This window comes from Protobothrops mucrosquamatus, unplaced genomic scaffold (genome assembly GCF_001527695.2).
Source record: "Protobothrops mucrosquamatus isolate PMUCROS unplaced genomic scaffold, P.Mucros_1.0 scaffold3500, whole genome shotgun sequence".
NCBI classification, from domain to species: Eukaryota; Metazoa; Chordata; class Lepidosauria; order Squamata; family Viperidae; genus Protobothrops; species Protobothrops mucrosquamatus.
Genome location: NW_015389472.1, coordinates 123,372 through 141,034, shown reverse-complemented (window position 1 = coordinate 141,034; position 17,663 = coordinate 123,372). Strand labels below are relative to the sequence as shown.

The window sequence follows — 17,663 nt, the reverse complement described above, 5'->3', positions numbered from 1 at the left end:
GGGTAGGCAACCTTGGCTCTTTTATGACTCGTGGACGTCAACTCCCAGAATTCCTGAGCCACCATGGCTCAGTTTGGAAACCTCTCCCTTTCTCCTCAGCATGGCTGGCTCAGGAATTCTGGGAGTTGAAGTCCACGAGTCATAAAAGAGTCAAGGTTGCCTACCCCTGCCCTAGTCTATCCTTCCTTTTTTAAAGACTACTTGCCAAAGGAAGTACAGGCTTGCCAAATGAAAATAATAATAAAAAAGAAAATGTACGTAATGGTTATTGCAGTACAGATGAAAATCCTAGCTTCAATAGGATCTCACTATATCAGAATATCAAGAGTTGAAAGGGACCTTGGAGGTCTTCTGATTCAACCTCCTGCTCAAGCTGGAAATCCTACACCATTTTGGGTATGGCAGTCCAATCTCTTCTTGAAAACCTCCAGTGATGAAGCACCCACAACTTCTGAAGGAAAGTCGTTCCACTGTTTAATTGTTCTGTCAGGAAATTTCTCCTCAGTTCTAGGTCAGGGGTAGGCAACCTTGGCTCTTTTATGACTCGTGGACTTCAACTCCCAGAATTCCTGAACCACCATGGCTCAGCTTGGAAACCTCTCCCTTTCCCCTCAGCATGGCTGGCTCAGGAATTCTGGGAGTTGAAGTCCACGAGTCATAAAAGACCCAAGGTTGCCCACCCCTGTTCTAGGTTGACTCTTTCCTTGATAATTTTCCATCCATTGCTTCTTGTTCTTCAGGTGCTTTGGAGACTATCAATCAAAGACCGGACACCCCTTTGATATCAGTCACCCATAACTGTATCTTTATATAGAAGTCAACTTTGGCCATTTCTTTCAAATATTACACTGTCCCAGCAGTTTTAAGTTTGTCCTTTGCAATCCTTCCTAGAACATGCTTCTTCATTCATGCTTCTTGCCGGCTTTGGGATTTAATAATTCATTGGATGTCATGCCGCATGTTGAAGAAACTGCAAATGAAGTTGAGGAATGCCACAGCTGTTGGAGTTGTGTAGCTGATAAAAGGACTAAGGAGGCTCTCAGATCTTGGAAAGCATTCTGAAACCTAGTTGGTGGATGTAAGGTTAATAACTGAACTTCAAATGCAGGAAGAAAAAAAAAACATCCATCCTGTTTTAAAAGCAACAAGCAATTAATAATTGGGGGCTTGTTTGGGCAAGATTCTGTAATTCTTATTTTAAGTATGTTCTTGTAAAGTTAATTGATTGTGTCAGAATATATTTATATAAATCCCTATTTAAGTGTTAGTATATTTACCTAGAATTTTATGGTGGATATCTTGGAAATCATTTTTTTTTTATTCCTAAAATTATTATTTTTTTTATGCCATTGTTTCAACAGACCCAAATCGTGTAGCTCTCTTTGTGAAGGTTAGTTTCTCTAAGACTCTTTTGCTTTGCCCAGCCCTATGGTAGCTTCACAAGGGGTTGGACCTCCATATATAGGATGTAACTGGGAGGGTTTTGGAAATTGCCACTTCTGGGTTGACTGGATCATCCCTGATTTTGTGGTATCTGGGCACAGGGAACGTGATCTGCTGTTTTGAGTACTATGACCTGTGCCTCATTAAAAATTAGTAACCTCCACTTACTCTTTTCCATGTATAAAGAATTGTATTATTCTTATAAGTTGCTAAGCACAAATAAAAGTGCCTGTTCATTGCCCTATTGAGAAGGTCATCTCTTTCCTTATAAATCTACCCTTGCTTTAGAAGACCAATTGATGGCAACCGAGAGAAAGACATTTTTAAGCCCAGCATACCATCTGTGGTAGAACTTGCTTATCATCAAGACTTATGTCGTTGCTGGATAAAGAGAATTTTATTTATCTAAATATTAACTTTCTAGATTGTGTTAACATAGCTTTTAAGTCCTTTCCTCTGTTTGTTCATGTTTCCTTCTCTAATTTCCTTTTACTGTGCTTTACATTATGGTAAGGCCCAGTGGACATTTAAAACTACAGCATGAAAAGCCACAAGAAATAGCTTGAAATAAAATCTGCAGTAATCTAAGGATGAAAATATAAAAGGCATGCTGGTAGAAATTGCAGAATTGGTTTATTGACTTCTTATCTTCAGTGACTTCCTCTGAACCACGATTGACCTTTTTTTCAGGCTGAAAAATCATAAAATGAATCCGATAACAGTGACATAAAATGTCAGCTACAGCCAGGGGTGTCCAGTTTTGGCAACTTTAAAATTTGTGAACTTCCAACTCAGAGAACTGTCCAGCCAGCATGGCTGACTGGCTGGGGAATTCTGGGAATTGAAGTCCACGGGTCATAGAGTTGTCAAGATTGGACAGCCCTGATTTACACATTTGCTGAACTGCATATAGTTCTGTATAACAAAATTATTCCTGCAGACCTTTGTTACAAAGCTCAAGGGGACTTAGTCTAGATGTTTTTTGATAGGTTTTTAAGTACTTGATATTGGAAAAATTTTAACATAACGTTCGATGATGTATAATTGCTGTCACAGATACAGAATAGGAGAGCTGAATTTTCTCTCCATTATACCGTAGTACAGGGGTCTTCAAACTTGGCCCTTTTATGACTTGTGGACTTCAACTCCCAGAATTCCTCAGCCAGGCACGTGTGCCTGGCTGAGGAATTCTGGGAGTTGAAGTCCACAAGTCATAAAAGGGCCAAGTTTGAAGACCCCTGCTGAGGTATCTAGTTCTCAAGTGTTACATTAGATTTGAAAAAAAAATGTTTTTGAAAAATGAGAGTTTGTGATGATACATGTAGTCCTCGACCAACAATCATTCCTTTTAATGACTCTCCCAAATTACAACAGCACTGAAAAAAAAGTGACTTATGACTGTTTTTCACATTATGACCATTGCAGGCTTGGCAACTGACTCATATTTATGACGGTTGCCGTGTCCCGGGATCCTGTGATCCCCTTTTGCAGACCTTCTGACAAACAAAGTCAATGCGGAAGCCAGATTCATTTAACCACCAAGTTACTAACTCAACAGTTGCTGTATTCCACTGAACAATTGTGGCAAGAAAGGTCACAAAATGGAGCAAAAACTCATTTAACAATTGTCTTGTTTTGAAAGTTTGGGCTCAATTGTTGTAAGTTGAGGATTACCTGTACTATAAAATGAGGGGTAGAGTTGACTGCATATTGGTATAGTAAGAAAAGGAAAACAAAACTCTTTTCCTCTTATTAAAAGATGGTTAGGGAAGATTTATTCTTGTTAATGTTTTGTTTTTGCAGACAATTTATATAGGAAAATAGGAATACATCTTTCGCATCACCTTGTGCAAAATGAAAACTACCTACATAGCTGTCATTGCTGTAAACATTCAGTACATCATATTGGAAGTGTTGTTGTTGTTAGTTGTGAAGTCGTGTCCGACCCATCGCGACCCCATGGACAATGTTCCTCCAGGCCTTCCTGTCCTCTACCATCTTCTGGAGTCCATTTCAGCTCACGCCTACTGCTTCAGGGACTCCATCCAGCCACCTCATTCTCTGTCGTCCCCTTCTTCTATTGCCCTCCATCTTTCCCAGCATTAGGCTCTTCTCCAGGGAGTCCTTCCTTCTCATTAGGTGGCCAAAGTACTTGAGTTTCCACTTCAGAATCTGGCCTTCTAAAGAGCAGTCGGGGTTGATCTCCTCTAGGACTGACCGGTTTGATCACCTTGCAGTCCAGGGGACTCGCAGGAGTCTTCTCCAGCACCATAGTTCAAAGGCCTCCATTCTTTGGCGCTCAGCCTTTCTTATGGTCCAACTTTCACATCCATACATTGCAACTGGGAAAACCATGGCCTTGACTATACGTACTTTTGTTGGCAGGGTGATGTCTCTGCTTTTTACCTATACCTCTGCAAAAATCAGATGATAAGCCCAATTGAAATTGGCAATCTGGCGATTATTACAATTTACTCTTTGGAACACATTGGCCACAGCATTATAATTGCCACATACCTTTGCAAGTCTGTTCTTGTCCTTTTAAAAACTTTACTGCTGACTTTTACAAGAACGCTAGCTTTGTGGTGAGGACTAGTTTCAGAGATTCAGGGACAGAATATTAAAACAGTAACTTCTCCCTGTCTTCTGGAGGCTTAATGCTCTGTTGCAGGAAGGGGTTTTCCCCCTACTCTAATTAATTACTCTAAATTGAGAGGAGCTGTCAGCGTCTCAGAAGCATCAGTGAATGGTTGAAAATAAAAGAGCAGGTGGGAAATAAAGCTTGTTGCAGAGTTTGGATGCCTCTGAAGGTGGTCCTCTAGTTGAAAAGGAACGGTTGCTTGTGAATTTAGAGCCACAAGGAGTCGGATGGCATATAAATTTAATTTTATTATGGTTGGTCACACAGCCAGGTGTTCAAGAGTGGATTGGCCTTTTTGCCCACCCATGGAGTCCTTCCCAAGGACCTGGGATAGGCAGATGTTGTATAATAATACGTTTGAATTCGGAACTCCCAGAGCAGTTTAGCTTTTTCGCTTTCTATTTATCTATTTTGTGGTCCCACCAGCAGTTCTGCTTCCAGGCAACTGGCATTTTTTGCAGGTATTCCAATGTGACCCCTTTGTTTTGCTGTTTATTTGTAATCCGTCTGTGTGATCTTTTTGCAGCAGATAATTGGGTGATCCACTGTTTGATCAGCTTCTTTTATTATTATAATTTTAAATATACACAGTTGTAGTTTTTGAATAGGGCTTTCTCTTTCTTTCTCTCTCTCTCTCTCTCTCTCTCTCTCTCTCTCTCTCTCTCTCTCTCTCTCTCTCTCTCTCTCTCTCTCTCTCTCTCTTTCCCTATTTGTCCTTCCTTCCTTCCTTCCTTCCTCCCTTCCTTCCCATTGATTTTAAAACTATTGACTAATTTATCAGACCCAAATAATTCTGGCTAATAATTAAGTCAGTCAGTCAGTCAGTCAGTCAGTCTATCTGTCTGTCTGTCTTTCTTCCTTTCTTTCTTTCTTTCTTTCTTTCTTTCTTTCTTTCTTTCTTTCTTTCTTTCTTTCTTTCTTTCTTTCTTTCTTTCTTTCTTTCTTTTCTCTCTCTCTCTCTCTCTCTCTCTCTCTCTCTCTCTCTCTCTCTCTCTCTCTCTCTTTCTCTTTCTTTCTCTCTTTTGCAATTTGCTACCCTCAACTCCACCTCCAACCTCTATTCTCTTAATTTTGTCTGGTCCTTTTGTAAGGGGAAAAACTGTATATGAAATAAGATAATTATTTTGACAAGGAGGAAGCAGTGGAGGTAAATGAAATGTCTTTTTTAAAGGCATTTTATTAAAGTACATGGCATATGTACTTATTTGCCCATCTGAATGTTGATCACTGTGTGACCACGGGGATGTTGCAACCATCATAAGTGTGAAAAAGGATCATAAGTCACTTTTTTCAGTGGTCGTTGTAACTTTGAACAGTCACTAGACGAACTGTTGTAAGTCAATGACTACCTGTAGTTACGTCAGCCAATATTCCAGTTATTTTGTCTTCTATTTTTTTTTCGTTACTCTTCACTATTGGTAATGTATTTGTAGCATGTGGACTGAGAGAAATATTGTCCAGTTGTGTCATATTTGAAAGAAATAAATGATATTAGGTGGTGAAGTTGTCCATCCTTGCTTAGGGATTATTTCTATTTTTTTTTAATTGTAATGATTATCCAATGGAGTGATTAAGAATAATGACTAGATATATAAAGAAATTTCTTATCTGAACCCGGAAGTGACTAATTTCAGCACCATTGGTTTGAGTTTTTACAACGTGCCCGACATAACGTATTTCATACCACAATTTTCTCTTCTCAGTTTATCAGAGAAGATATGAAATATAAAGATGCGTCTAATAAACACAGCCACTTGCACAGAGAAGACAAGCACATCACCATTGAGGATTTGTGGAAACGGTGGAAAACATCAGAGGGTAAGGCCTTCATTTTGTGCCTTTTTCATTTCTGTCCTCCGCTGTGTATAATAATAAAAATTCCTCCACTCTGTATAATAATAAAAAGCAATTTAATGCCATGCAAATGAAGGAGAGGAAGAAAATGGAAGCTAAAACGTGTAAAGCCAAAGTGTATAACGTGACGTAAATTAATCTCTTAAAAGAAAATAAATGCTTCCTGGTCTGGGCCTGGATCGCTCTGGGAAATGACAAACTTTTGAGATAAAAATCATGATTTCGGCATTTGACAGAATATCCCATAAAATGTGTTGTAGACATTTTGAGGTAAGTCGAAGAAGCCTCTGCAGGTGCAAAATATCAGAGCTACATAATGATTTATTGCTAAAAACCTATGCACGGGAAACTTCTCAACTAAAGTTTAGCATATGCTAGGGGTTAGATAAGAGTCAACGATTTAAAGAGGGTTGGACTTAGTTCATTTGTTGTTATGTAGGGATTCTAGGTTGATCCCTCTTTTGACACTTTCTCCAAGTTCTGCCCCTCCTTCTCCTACACCTATACCAGGGGTAGACAACCTTGGCTCTTTTATGACTTGTGGACTTCAACTCCCAGAATTCCTGAGCCAGCATGGCTCAGCTTGGAAACCTCTCCCTTTCCCCTCAGCATGGCTGGCTCAGGAATTCTGGGAGTTGAAGTCCACGAGTCATAAAAGAGCCAAGGTTGCCTACCCCTGGCCTATACTATCAAATTTGATTTTGGTAATGCAAGTCAGATTTAACATAGAACTAAATCACAAATCTTCTTGAGACAACAGGGATAACTCTTGGAATTTTTGCAATTCCTGTTTGCATTTGTGAATGTCAAGTGTTCCTTAAATACATTTTTTCAACAACCCTTTGAACAGTTTAGGAAAGCAACTCACAATAGCCCATATTCGTAAGTATTAATCTCCCATATTTCAGGCAGGTTTTTTTGCATTCTCACTTACTGAAATGTGTGCATTTCAAGACAATATGCCATGTGGTTTGCGGTAGCTAACAAATTCAATATTCTCTCTAATGCTCATTTTAAAAAAGTACAGATTTTACTGGAATTGCTAGGCGTAGAGGAGTCTTTCTTAATCGTTTCTCAACTGTTTAAATATTGTAGCTGTGTACCTGTCAATATTTCTTGCTTTTGTCTTATTTATTGGGTTTGTTTAGTAATGAAATTCCCAAATCCTTCTCTGCTGCCTCATTGTGGTAGTGGCATTTCTTGGAGAGAAGAGGAAAATAAAGAATTTTAAGAGCGTATATATAATCCCAGCAAGGTCACCAAAGTGATGAAGGTCATCCCTGTTGCCAACTAAAGCAAGCAGGCACTTATATTGGGCAGCAGATGCTCTCTTGAGTTAAAATCATATTGCATGAAAGAAGACAATAATAAATCATTCCTGTATTTTACCAGAAGACCTGATATGATAAAGACGTGATAAAGGGATGATATAGTGCCTGACTATGGGCCCTCTCAGGTCAGAGGGCATTCAACATGATAGCAGTATTCCAATATCAACTGGGCTGCCACAAAGAAGAGAGTGTCAACCTATTCTCCAAAGCACCAGAAGGCAGGACAAGAAGCAATGGATGGAAACTAATCAGAGAAAGAAGCAACCTAGAACTAAGGAGAAATTTCCTAATGACAAGGACAACCAACCAGTGGAATGGCTTGCCTTCAGAGTTGTGGGTGCCCCATCATGGAGGCTTTTAAGAAGAGACTGGGCAACAGCCATTTGTCTGAAATGGTATAGGGCCATGGTGGCGAACCTATGGCACGCGTTCCACAGGCGGCACGTGGAGCCATCTCTGGTGGCACGCGAGCCATTTCTGGGCCGAGCTGCTCCCTCCTCCTCTTCGCGCATGCGCAATCTGGGTATAGGTGAGGAGCAACTTTCTGTGGAAGCAGCATATGCTGGAGACAGCTTGTTAGCGAGCACGAGTCGGAGAGGACAGCAAGCGAGTGAGCGAGCATGAGCCGACAGCTTGGGGGCCACGCCCACTCAGTGGCCATGCCCACCCGGCACCCGGCGATGCATAAGTGGGTTTTGGGTTGCAGTTTGGGCACTCGGTCTCTAAAAGGTTCGCCATCACTGGTGTAGGGTTTCCTGCCTGAGCAGGGGGTTGGACTAGATGACCTCCAAAGTTGTCCCTTCCAACTCTATTATTCTACATTCTGTTTTCTAACGTGCTGAGGAAGAGCTGAAGTTTTTTTCTGGACTAATGACATGGCAAGATTAAGACCTTTAGGGCATCTAATTACTCATGCCGGCGTGCAGGAAAAGCAAATAAGAATCTGCAAAGGCAGAATTACAATGGGAACATGGCACGCAAGAAGAAGAAGAAAGCTGAACACGGTGGAAGATAAATCCATAACATTAAATGGACTGGAATTGTACAGTTCAGAAGATCATATTTCTATACAGTGTAGCTCTGTTTCATTGTAATTGTTTTTATATTTATCTTTTTTATTATTTGTAAGCCGCCCAAAATCACTTTGTTTTGTTTTTGTTTGTTTATTTCCCACTTTTATTATTTTTTACAAATAACCGACTGCTCCTATTTTCCCCACAGCCACAGCCCTGTGAGGTGAGTTAGGTTGAGAGAGGGCGACTGGCTCAAAGTCACCCATCTGGATTTCACCCCTAAGGTAGAACTAGATCTACCACTAGACCAGGGGCCTTCAAACTTGGCCCTTTTTTGACTTGTGGACTTCAACTCCCAGAATTCCTCAGCCAGGCAATTTCAGTAACCTCTTCATGCTTTATTTCTCTTTGATTGTCAACTTCCCTTTTTTTTCTAGATTTTAACAGCACAACGAGAACTTAGAAAGAGGGTATCCAGTGAAGAGTTCACACGCAAAGAAACGTTAGCGTTGGGAGAATTTTTCCTCTCACATTTAATTTCCCGCACACCATACCTGCTTCAGAAGTTGGAGATTTTTTTCTTTTCCAAAGAGTTAGAAAATGCCGGGGAATCCAAAGGTGCTTTTCCAAGAAGCAACTGGACTTTCTTTGTTTTTCCTCAAAGAAATTTTGCTTCTCCTCCGAGAAGCTTCTCCAGTTTCTCAGTAGTTCTGAGTTCTTCTTCAGTTCCAAAATGGAGAAGCTTCTTAGATGAGAAGCGAAACATCTTCAAGGAAAAAGAAAGAAAACCCAGTTGCCTTTTGGAAAAAAAGCTCCTTTGGGACAACCATGACCTGGATAATTGAGAATCTCCATAGACAGATGCAGGGAAAATGCACCGGAAAAATAAGGGAAATGAGTTTGCAGAAAGAGGACACCCTTAAGAAACACGGCCAAGGTTAGCAACTAATTTATATAACCAAATAGGAATCCGAAGTTGCCATTGCCCTGTTGACTTAGCAAGGAGACAATACTGTGAAATATATTACAGATAAGACCTTTATTGTCCATCTCATAAACCTGTTGAGGAATTAATGTCTCTATTGAAGAGTGCATTTTTCTGTTAGACCTAAAAACACATACTTCAACAGTGTAAGCATTCCTGTGCGCGCAAAACCACGATCTCTCCTGACCGTGATCGGGCGTGTTCATTGGAACTGACTCAATCCCATTTCTGTGGGTAGCACACCCCAGTTTATCATGGCAAGCATGTAGTTGAGGCTTTTTAAAGTAATTTGATGGAGGGACAGTTCTACGTCTCTCTTCTTGAGAGAATTCTGTGGCAGGATTAGTCTCTTAGTAAAATTAACACGATTAATCCTTGCGAGATCGTCAGCCAGATTCCACAGTTTTATGGTGGACAGAAACCCTGTTTCAGTAATGTGCTGCTGTATGGCAAAACTTCATGGCTTGTACTAAATTGTTCTCGTGACAGACTTCAATTCAGAAGGATCTTTTAAACTCTTACTTGCCTCAGAACGATGACTAGAAAAATACGTTGAGATTTAGCTGACTGGTCAGATCCCAGAATGAGATTAATTTAGTTAATTCATTTATAATTATTTAACTCCAGTGATGCTGGAATCAGCAGCTGCATATTTATCACCCTAAAATAATGCTATTTTTTTCCCCTGAAGCCTTACACATCTAAATTCAGTGGCACAAACGGATAACTTTGACATTTTTAGCTACTTAATTTATTTATGTACTGTTTCCCATTTTGAAGCATTTCAGCACATTTTGCAATAAAAGCAGCAAGGTTTTTTTTTTTTTAAAAAGAAGCTTGATACTAGTAACCAGGTGTGCCGAGTTAAGAACTGTAAATAGAATCTTCTGGAAAACTATGGTTAGTGGAAATTGCGAAACCAGCTTCTAAACGGCATGGTCTCAAGAGTTTTCGGATGATCCAGTGGTGAACAGAACCTTCCAGATTTATCTGGAATTTTCTATTCCCAAATTGTCAAAGGTTGTACAGGTAGTCCTCAACTTACAACCATTTAGTTTACTGACCATTCAATGTTACAATGCCGTTGAAAAAAAGTCACTTACAACTGTTGATCATATGATCACGTGTTCAAAATTTGGAAGCTTGGCAACTGTTGTGTATTTATGAAGGTTGCACTGTCCTGGGGTTATGTGTTCTCCTTTTGTGACCTTCTAACAAGGAAAGTCAATGGGGGAAGCAAGATTCACTTAACTGTGATGTCACTAACTTAACTGTTTCAAACTGCCTTAACAATTGCCCTGCTTAGCAATAGAAATTTTGGACTCAGTTGTGGTTGTAAATATAGGCCCAGTACTCTTCAACATCTTCATAAATGACTTAGATGAGGGAATTGAAGGGGAGCTCATCAAATTTGCAGAGGACACCAAGCTGGCAGGAGTAGCCAACACCCCAGAAGACAAACTCAGGATCCAAAAAGATCTTGACAAACTTGAACAATGGGCCCTATCCAACAAAATGAGTTTCAATGTGGAGAAAAGCAAAGCTTTACATTTAGGCAGGAAAAATCAAAGGTGCAAGTACAGATTGGGCGAGATCTGGCTCAAAAACAGCAACTGTGAGAGGGATCTTGGAGTCCTAGTGGACAATCACTTGACCATGAGCCAGCAATGTGCAGCAGCAGCCAAAAAAGCTAATACAGTCCTGGGTTGTATAAACAGAGGCATAGAATCAAGATCAGGTGAAGTACTAGTACTGCTTTACAAAGCCCTAGTAAGACCACACCTGGAATACTGCAGCCAATTTTGGCCACCATATCACAAAAAAGATGTTTGAGAGTTTGGAAAAAATTCAGAGAAGAGCAACTAAGATGATCCAAGGCCTGGAGACCAAAACATACGAAGAACGGCTGCAGGACTTGGGTTTGGCTAGTCTAAAGAAAAGAAGAAATAGGGGAGACATGATAGCAGTGTTCCAGTATTTGAGAGGCTGCCACAAAGAAGATGGGATTGACCTAGTCTCCAAAGCACCAGAGGGCAGGACAAGAAACAATGGTTGGAAACTGATCAAAGAGAGAAGCAACCTGGAATTAAGGAGAAACTTCCTGACAGTGAGGACAATTAACCAGTGGAGCAGCTTGCCTCCAGAAATCGTGGGCGCTCCATCACTGGAGGTTTTAAAGAAGAGATTAGACAGTCACTTGTCTGAGATGGTCCTCCTGCTTGAATGGGGGGGGGGCTGGACTAGAAGACCTCCAAGGTCCTTCCAGCTCTATTCTATTCTACCTCAAAGGTCCTTTCCAACTGTTATTCTGAATGTATTCCAAAAAGACCGGGCAGATGGCATGAACCCATCTTGAGTCCCGGTCCTGCCAAGTTGCAAACCCCTTTTTTGTCCCAGGTTGGTTTTATGTGGACTCCGAGACGAGGACACGTGTGTATGCTTGTGTGTATGCGTGAAATGATTTGCACAGTCTCTGCTTCTACAAAGGACTTTTTTTTTATCTCGGGCGCTTTGCTCACTAGGGCGCTGCAAGCGGTCGGAATGCGGCCCCCGCCCCGCGCCGTTGCCCGGCAACCCCAGGCAACTCGGCCCGTCGAGGACCACCTGTACATTCCTAATAGTATTGTACTCTACTCATTTTAGTTCCTCTTTGACCTGCTATTTTTCAACAGGAATCCATTTCATCTCTCCAGACCTGCCTTATCACATCTTCTCTCCACCATAGCTTCCACGCTTGTGTCAACCAGAAATAGTTGTCCTTTCCAGTGATTCCAAGATAAATGGCTGTGACGAAGCAGGAAGTTTGGGATACATAGCCATTACATACGCTATAAACACTTCTCTGTCTCCTTGGAAATAAATAGCTTCTTCTTTTCCTTGGAACTAAACTGCGCACCCCTCATAAATTGTGCAATTATATATTTGGCTGCCCAGTGATGCTCAGATGTCAAAAGTTTTTAGTGGACAGTGCTCTTGAGGACGAATAATGGCATTTTGCCTTCAATTCCTGGTGTGGCCCCATATTTATAAGTTAATCATTTATCATTATTATTATTTTTAGATTTAAATGTACATCGGCAAAATGTTAAAAATAAAAAGTAGGTAATAAAGAATGTTGGAACAAACATTAGAAAAAGTCCATTGGTGGACAATGTTTATTAGTATAATGTGTATAATCTTTAGAGATATAAAGAAAGAAAAATGGCGTCTCTCTCTCTCTCTCTCTCTCTCTCTCTCTCTCTCTCTCTCTCTCTCTCTCTCTCTCTCTCTCTCTCTCTCTCTCTCTCTCTCTCTGTGTGTGTGTGTGTGTCTTAGGGTATAAGAAAAGGAAAGGGTGTAAAAGGTGCCTTGATCTTCTGAATCATGGTGATGTATACAAGTTTGGAAGTGAAGAGGCAGGGCTTACGCATATGCCATAAAGAACAAATTGCAATCTGCTACTCTATCGTAGAAGCAGTAAAAATTCCTACACTGGGGATAGCTGTATGTATCACATACCAATAAACTTGGATAAAATTGCGCAATGAATGTGCTCTAAAAAGAAATTGAATGCGATGTGGGGAGAAAGTTATTGCCTTAACTGACGTCAAGATAAAATACAGGTAGTCCTCGACTTACAACAATTCACGACCTGCCTCCAGAAGCGGTGAATGCTCCAACACTGGAAGTTTTTAAGAAGAGACTGGACAGCTATTTGTCTGAAATGGTATAGGGCAGGGGTAGGCAACCTTGGCTCTTTTATGACTCGTGGACTTCAACTCCCAGAATTCCTGAGCCAGCCATGCTGAGGGAAAAGGGAGAGGTTTCTAAGCTGAGCCATGCCGGCTCAGGAATTCTGGGAGTTGAAGTCCACGATTCATAAAAGAGCCAAGGTTGCCTACCCCTGGTATAGGGTTTCCTGCCTGAGCAGGAGGTTGGACTAGATGACCTCCAAGGTCCCTTCCAACTTTATTATTATTATTTAGTGACCATTCAAAGTTACAACGGCGCTGGAAAAAGTGACTTACGACTATTTTTCACACTTAACGACCGTTGCAGCCTCCCTATGGTCAGGCGATCAAGATTCAGACAATTGGCAACTGACTCATACTTATGACGGTTGCATGGTCACATGATCCCCTTTAGAGAAGCAAAGTCAATGGGGAAGCCGGATTCACTTAACAACTGAGTTTCTAACTTAACAACTGCAGTGATTCGCTAAACGACGGTGGCAAGAAAAAAATATTGTGAGACAGGGCAAAATTCACTAAATAAATGTCATTTAGCAACGTAAATTTTGGGCAGAAATTGTGGTCGTAAATCGAGGACCGCCTGTGGAGGAAAAAAACGATTGGCCCATCTGGAGAACCCACAACGAATGAGGGATGATGTAGCAGAACATTATTTGGGGTTCCGACCGTTTTTCACACTTATGACTGTTACAGGCAGGGGGACGCTTGTCAGCTGGTTCATATTTATGACGGTTGCGGTGTCCCGAGGTTGTGTGATCCCTTTTTGCGACCTTCTGAGAAGCAAAGCCAGATTCACTTAACAGCCATGTTGCTGACTTAACACCTGCCATGATTCACTTAACAACCGGCGCACGAAAGGCCGTAAAATGGGGCAAAACTCACTTAACAACTGTCTTGCTTAGCGACGGCTGCTTTGGGCTCAGTTGAGCTCCCAGGTCCAGGATCACCTGTACAATTCCTTAAGTGCCACAACTGATTGTATTTCGCTATCTGCATGTTGCTGGTGTTTCTTTGTTCTCCTTGCCGTCCTTTGGCACTGCACACACGCCAGCATTACACAACTGGCGTGGGATTCCGAAGTAAACACATTGACTCCATTGTTTGAGAGAAAAGATGCCAGGTCAATTCCGAAGCCAAGTTTCTGCAGAAGAGGATGGCAGCGGTCAAAAGCTCCCAAGCGCATTTTATAGGTCACAAGATTTCATGTTTCAAATACGCCCTGGAATTTTTAATAAAGGAATATTTTAAAGAATTACTCGCTTATAATCTTTCGATAATCTTCATTCTGATGAGCACATGATGAGAAAGGCAGACTTGCCAATAAAGTAATTTTTTACTTTTTATTTTGTTGCTCTGTGTTTGGCCTGTTGATTCAGTTCCGGATAATCGGGCCTGCGCAAAATAACGTCTCTTTACATTTGTTGCAGTTCACAACTGGACGCAAGAAGAGACGCTTCAGTGGTTGGTGGAGTTCGTCGAACTTCCTCAGTATGAGAAGAATTTCCGAGAAAATAATGTCAAAGGAACAACGTTGCCAAGGTCATTTTTTTTTTTCAATCGAATTAATTTCGGTAGAAGTTGTACCTTTACACCCTCCATTTTGATCATTTTCTGTGAAACACACATACTTCCTCTGTTTTTATCCTGCTTCCAGCTTGCACCGAACATGAACAGTGAAATATACCAAAGCAATGTAGACATTTATATTAAAATATCGTTTACAGATTATTTTCTTTTAGTGCAGGATTACATATACGTGAAGCAATTATATCCATAATGACTATGTGTGATTTTATGGCGTTTACGTCCGTTATTTTTAAATGCTTCCTAAAATTGTACTTTAAACCAATCTACACATCTTTTGAGCAAAAACATAGTCACTAATCAAGGAGAGAAGCAACCTAGAACTAAGGAGAAACTTCCTGACAGTTAGAACAATTAACCAGTGGAACAACCTGCCTCCAGAAGCGGTGAATGCTCCAACACTGGAAGTTTTTAAGAAGAGATTGGACAGCCATTTGCCTGAAATGGTATAGGACAGGGGTAGGCAACCTTGGCTCTTTTATGACTCGTGGACTTAAACTCCAAGAATTCCTGAGCCAGCCAGGAATTATGGGAGTTGAAGTCCACGAGTCATAAAAGAGCCAAGATTGCCTACCTTTGGTATAGGGTTTCCTGCCTGAGCAGGGGGTTGGACTAGATGACCTCCAAGGTCCCTTCCAACTTTATTATTATTATTATTATTATTATTATTATTATTATTATTATTATTATTAATAATAATAATAATAATAATAATAATAATAATAATAATATTAATACTCTGCTTCAGTAGGAACATTGTAAACTACTTTTCATTTAGAGGGATTTAAGAGACAAAATTGTAGTTTTAAGCCTTGCTTAAACACACATACAAAACAAATTTAGCTTTCTGGACATGAAGTCTTTGCTCTTACCACAGTACTGATGATGGTGAGGATGATGATGATGGCATGATGATGAGGAGGAGGAGGAGGAAGAGGAGATAATATTATTGGGGAAGAACGGATCCATCCATTATGTAGGATGATCTTTAACCTGCTGTGGAAATCTTACAGATGGACATTTTTGTATACAGGTAGTCCTTGACTAAGAACAGTTCGTTTAGTGACTGTTCGAAGTTACACTGAAAAATGTGACTCATGACCATTTTCATAGTTACGGCCTTTGCAGCATCTCTATGGTCACGTGATCCAAATTCAGACGCTTGGCAACTGGTTCATATTTATGACGGTCGCAGTGTCCCGGGGGTCATGTGATAAACTTTTGTGACCTCCTGACAAGCAAAGTCAATGTGGGAAGCCAAATTCACTTATCAACCAGGTTGCCAACTTATCAGCTGCAGTGACTGTGGCAAGTAAAGTCGTAAAAATGGGGCAAAACTCACTTCACAAATGTCTCACTTAACAACAGAAATGTTGGGCTCAACTGTGATTACAAGTTGAGGACTACCTATATTTACTTTAATATATTACAGACATATTACTATTTCTGTACCTGTAATCCATGAAACCGGTAAATAGAAAAAAAAAAATAACCCTGCCTCCGTGATTGTAGGTCTTTGAACGTGAAACAGAATGCATTTTAGTTACACCCTGAACAGTTCCTTTCAGGACACCGTTCTTAAAAACCTCTTATTTTATTGTGCACAGGATAGCAGTTAATGAACTTGCATTTATGATCTCTCAGTTGAAAATTATCGATCGGAGCCACAGGCAGAAACTTCAGCTGAAGGCCTTGGATGTCGTTTTATTTGGACCTCTTACACGTTAGTACATTTTTCACTGTCTCCCGTAAAAGCACGTCTTATTTGTAACTACCAGCAGAGATTATACTTTTTTAATGTTTCCCCTACATTTATGCTTCGGCGTATTCTCTAGTGGTGTTTACAAGAGTGCTGTTACTTAAGTGTCCCTCTGAATGAATTTCCGTCCATTGTGTATTTTTGTGTCAGTGAGAAGGAGAAAATAAAAAGCAGAAGGGAAGACGTGAACCTTTACATCAAGTGCCCAACTACTCTCTCTTGGCCAGAACTGAAATTACTAGTTGTTGTAGCAATACAACTTCCTACCTATAGACTGTCTTCCTGTGTACGTGCTGTATAAAGTCCATTCCTAGGAGAATAATCCAGGTCTAGTTATAGAGGTTAGGAAAAGTGAATTGTTGAAAATCTATAAAGTCGCTTTAGTTTAGCCTTTTGTGAAGTTCTTCCCCTCGTCTTTGGCTCAGTTTGAAAAGCCTGTTGCAACCTAAGACTCTGCTACTCAAATATAATTTAGGTCAGGCACTTGAGAAACCTCCTGGGGTGATTATTAATTGCTTCCCAGGGCCAAGCATGGGAAGCTTTACATATTTTTTTTTTAAAAAAATTGTTGAGTCACAAAATATTGAAATAGATGTGGGATCTATATCTTAGGCTAGTAGCTGTTTCTCTGTGTTTAGGGGTTTGTTTTTTTATTTTTATTTTTTTGGATTTGTTTTGCAAGGCTATTTTAGTCTTTAACACCTGCCCAACTGGGTATCTTGTTCTTTAAGCAAGTCCAATAGCACCCTGTGAGTTTATTGTGGGATTCTTTCAATTTCAGAAGTGCGTGGCAGACCGTAGCCTACAGAATGCAACCCTCGAGCTAGTCAGTGTGCTTAGCTCTTTGGAAACAAGCTATTAAGTTAAAAAAAAAAGTTGGACTAGGTTAGATCCTGTGAAAGAGACCACAGAGACAAGTAAGATAGTTTTCAAAGCAACAGTTGATTCCCAACTCTTCAAGCTACAGTAGTGGCCAAAATTGTGGAAACCTTTTGGGAAAAGTGTACAGTGGAAATGCCACCTTTGATTAAGTTTCCACCATTTTTTCTTCTAATTCCTTTATAACTGTAGCCTTGTTCACTTAATAATACTATTTTACATCGCTTTCTGGGCAACCAGTCAACTGGGCCCAGTGCTCTTCAACATCTTCATCAACGATCTGGATGAGGGGATAGATGGGGAACTCATCAAATTTGCAGATGACACCAAGCTGGCAGGAATAGCCAACACTCCAGAAGACAGGCTTAGGATACAGGAGGACCTGGACAGACTTGAACACTGGGCGCTATCTAACAAAATGAAATTCAATGGTGAAAAAAGTA

General features: G+C 40.5%; 1 protein-coding gene across 1 annotated transcript in view; it reads left to right on the top strand.

The window, feature by feature from the left end:
* The window catches only part of STIM2 (stromal interaction molecule 2), a gene marked incomplete at its 5' end in the record, with an annotated part of 43,634 nt that overhangs the window by 9,301 nt on the left and 16,670 nt on the right, over positions 1–17,663 (top strand). The window contains 4 exons of the mRNA XM_015827110.1: positions 5,788–5,902; positions 14,426–14,537; positions 16,190–16,305; positions 17,073–17,167. Coding sequence (XP_015682596.1) covers positions 5,788–5,902; positions 14,426–14,537; positions 16,190–16,305; positions 17,073–17,167 — 438 coding nt within the window. The remainder of the gene's footprint in view (positions 1–5,787; positions 5,903–14,425; positions 14,538–16,189; positions 16,306–17,072; positions 17,168–17,663) is intronic.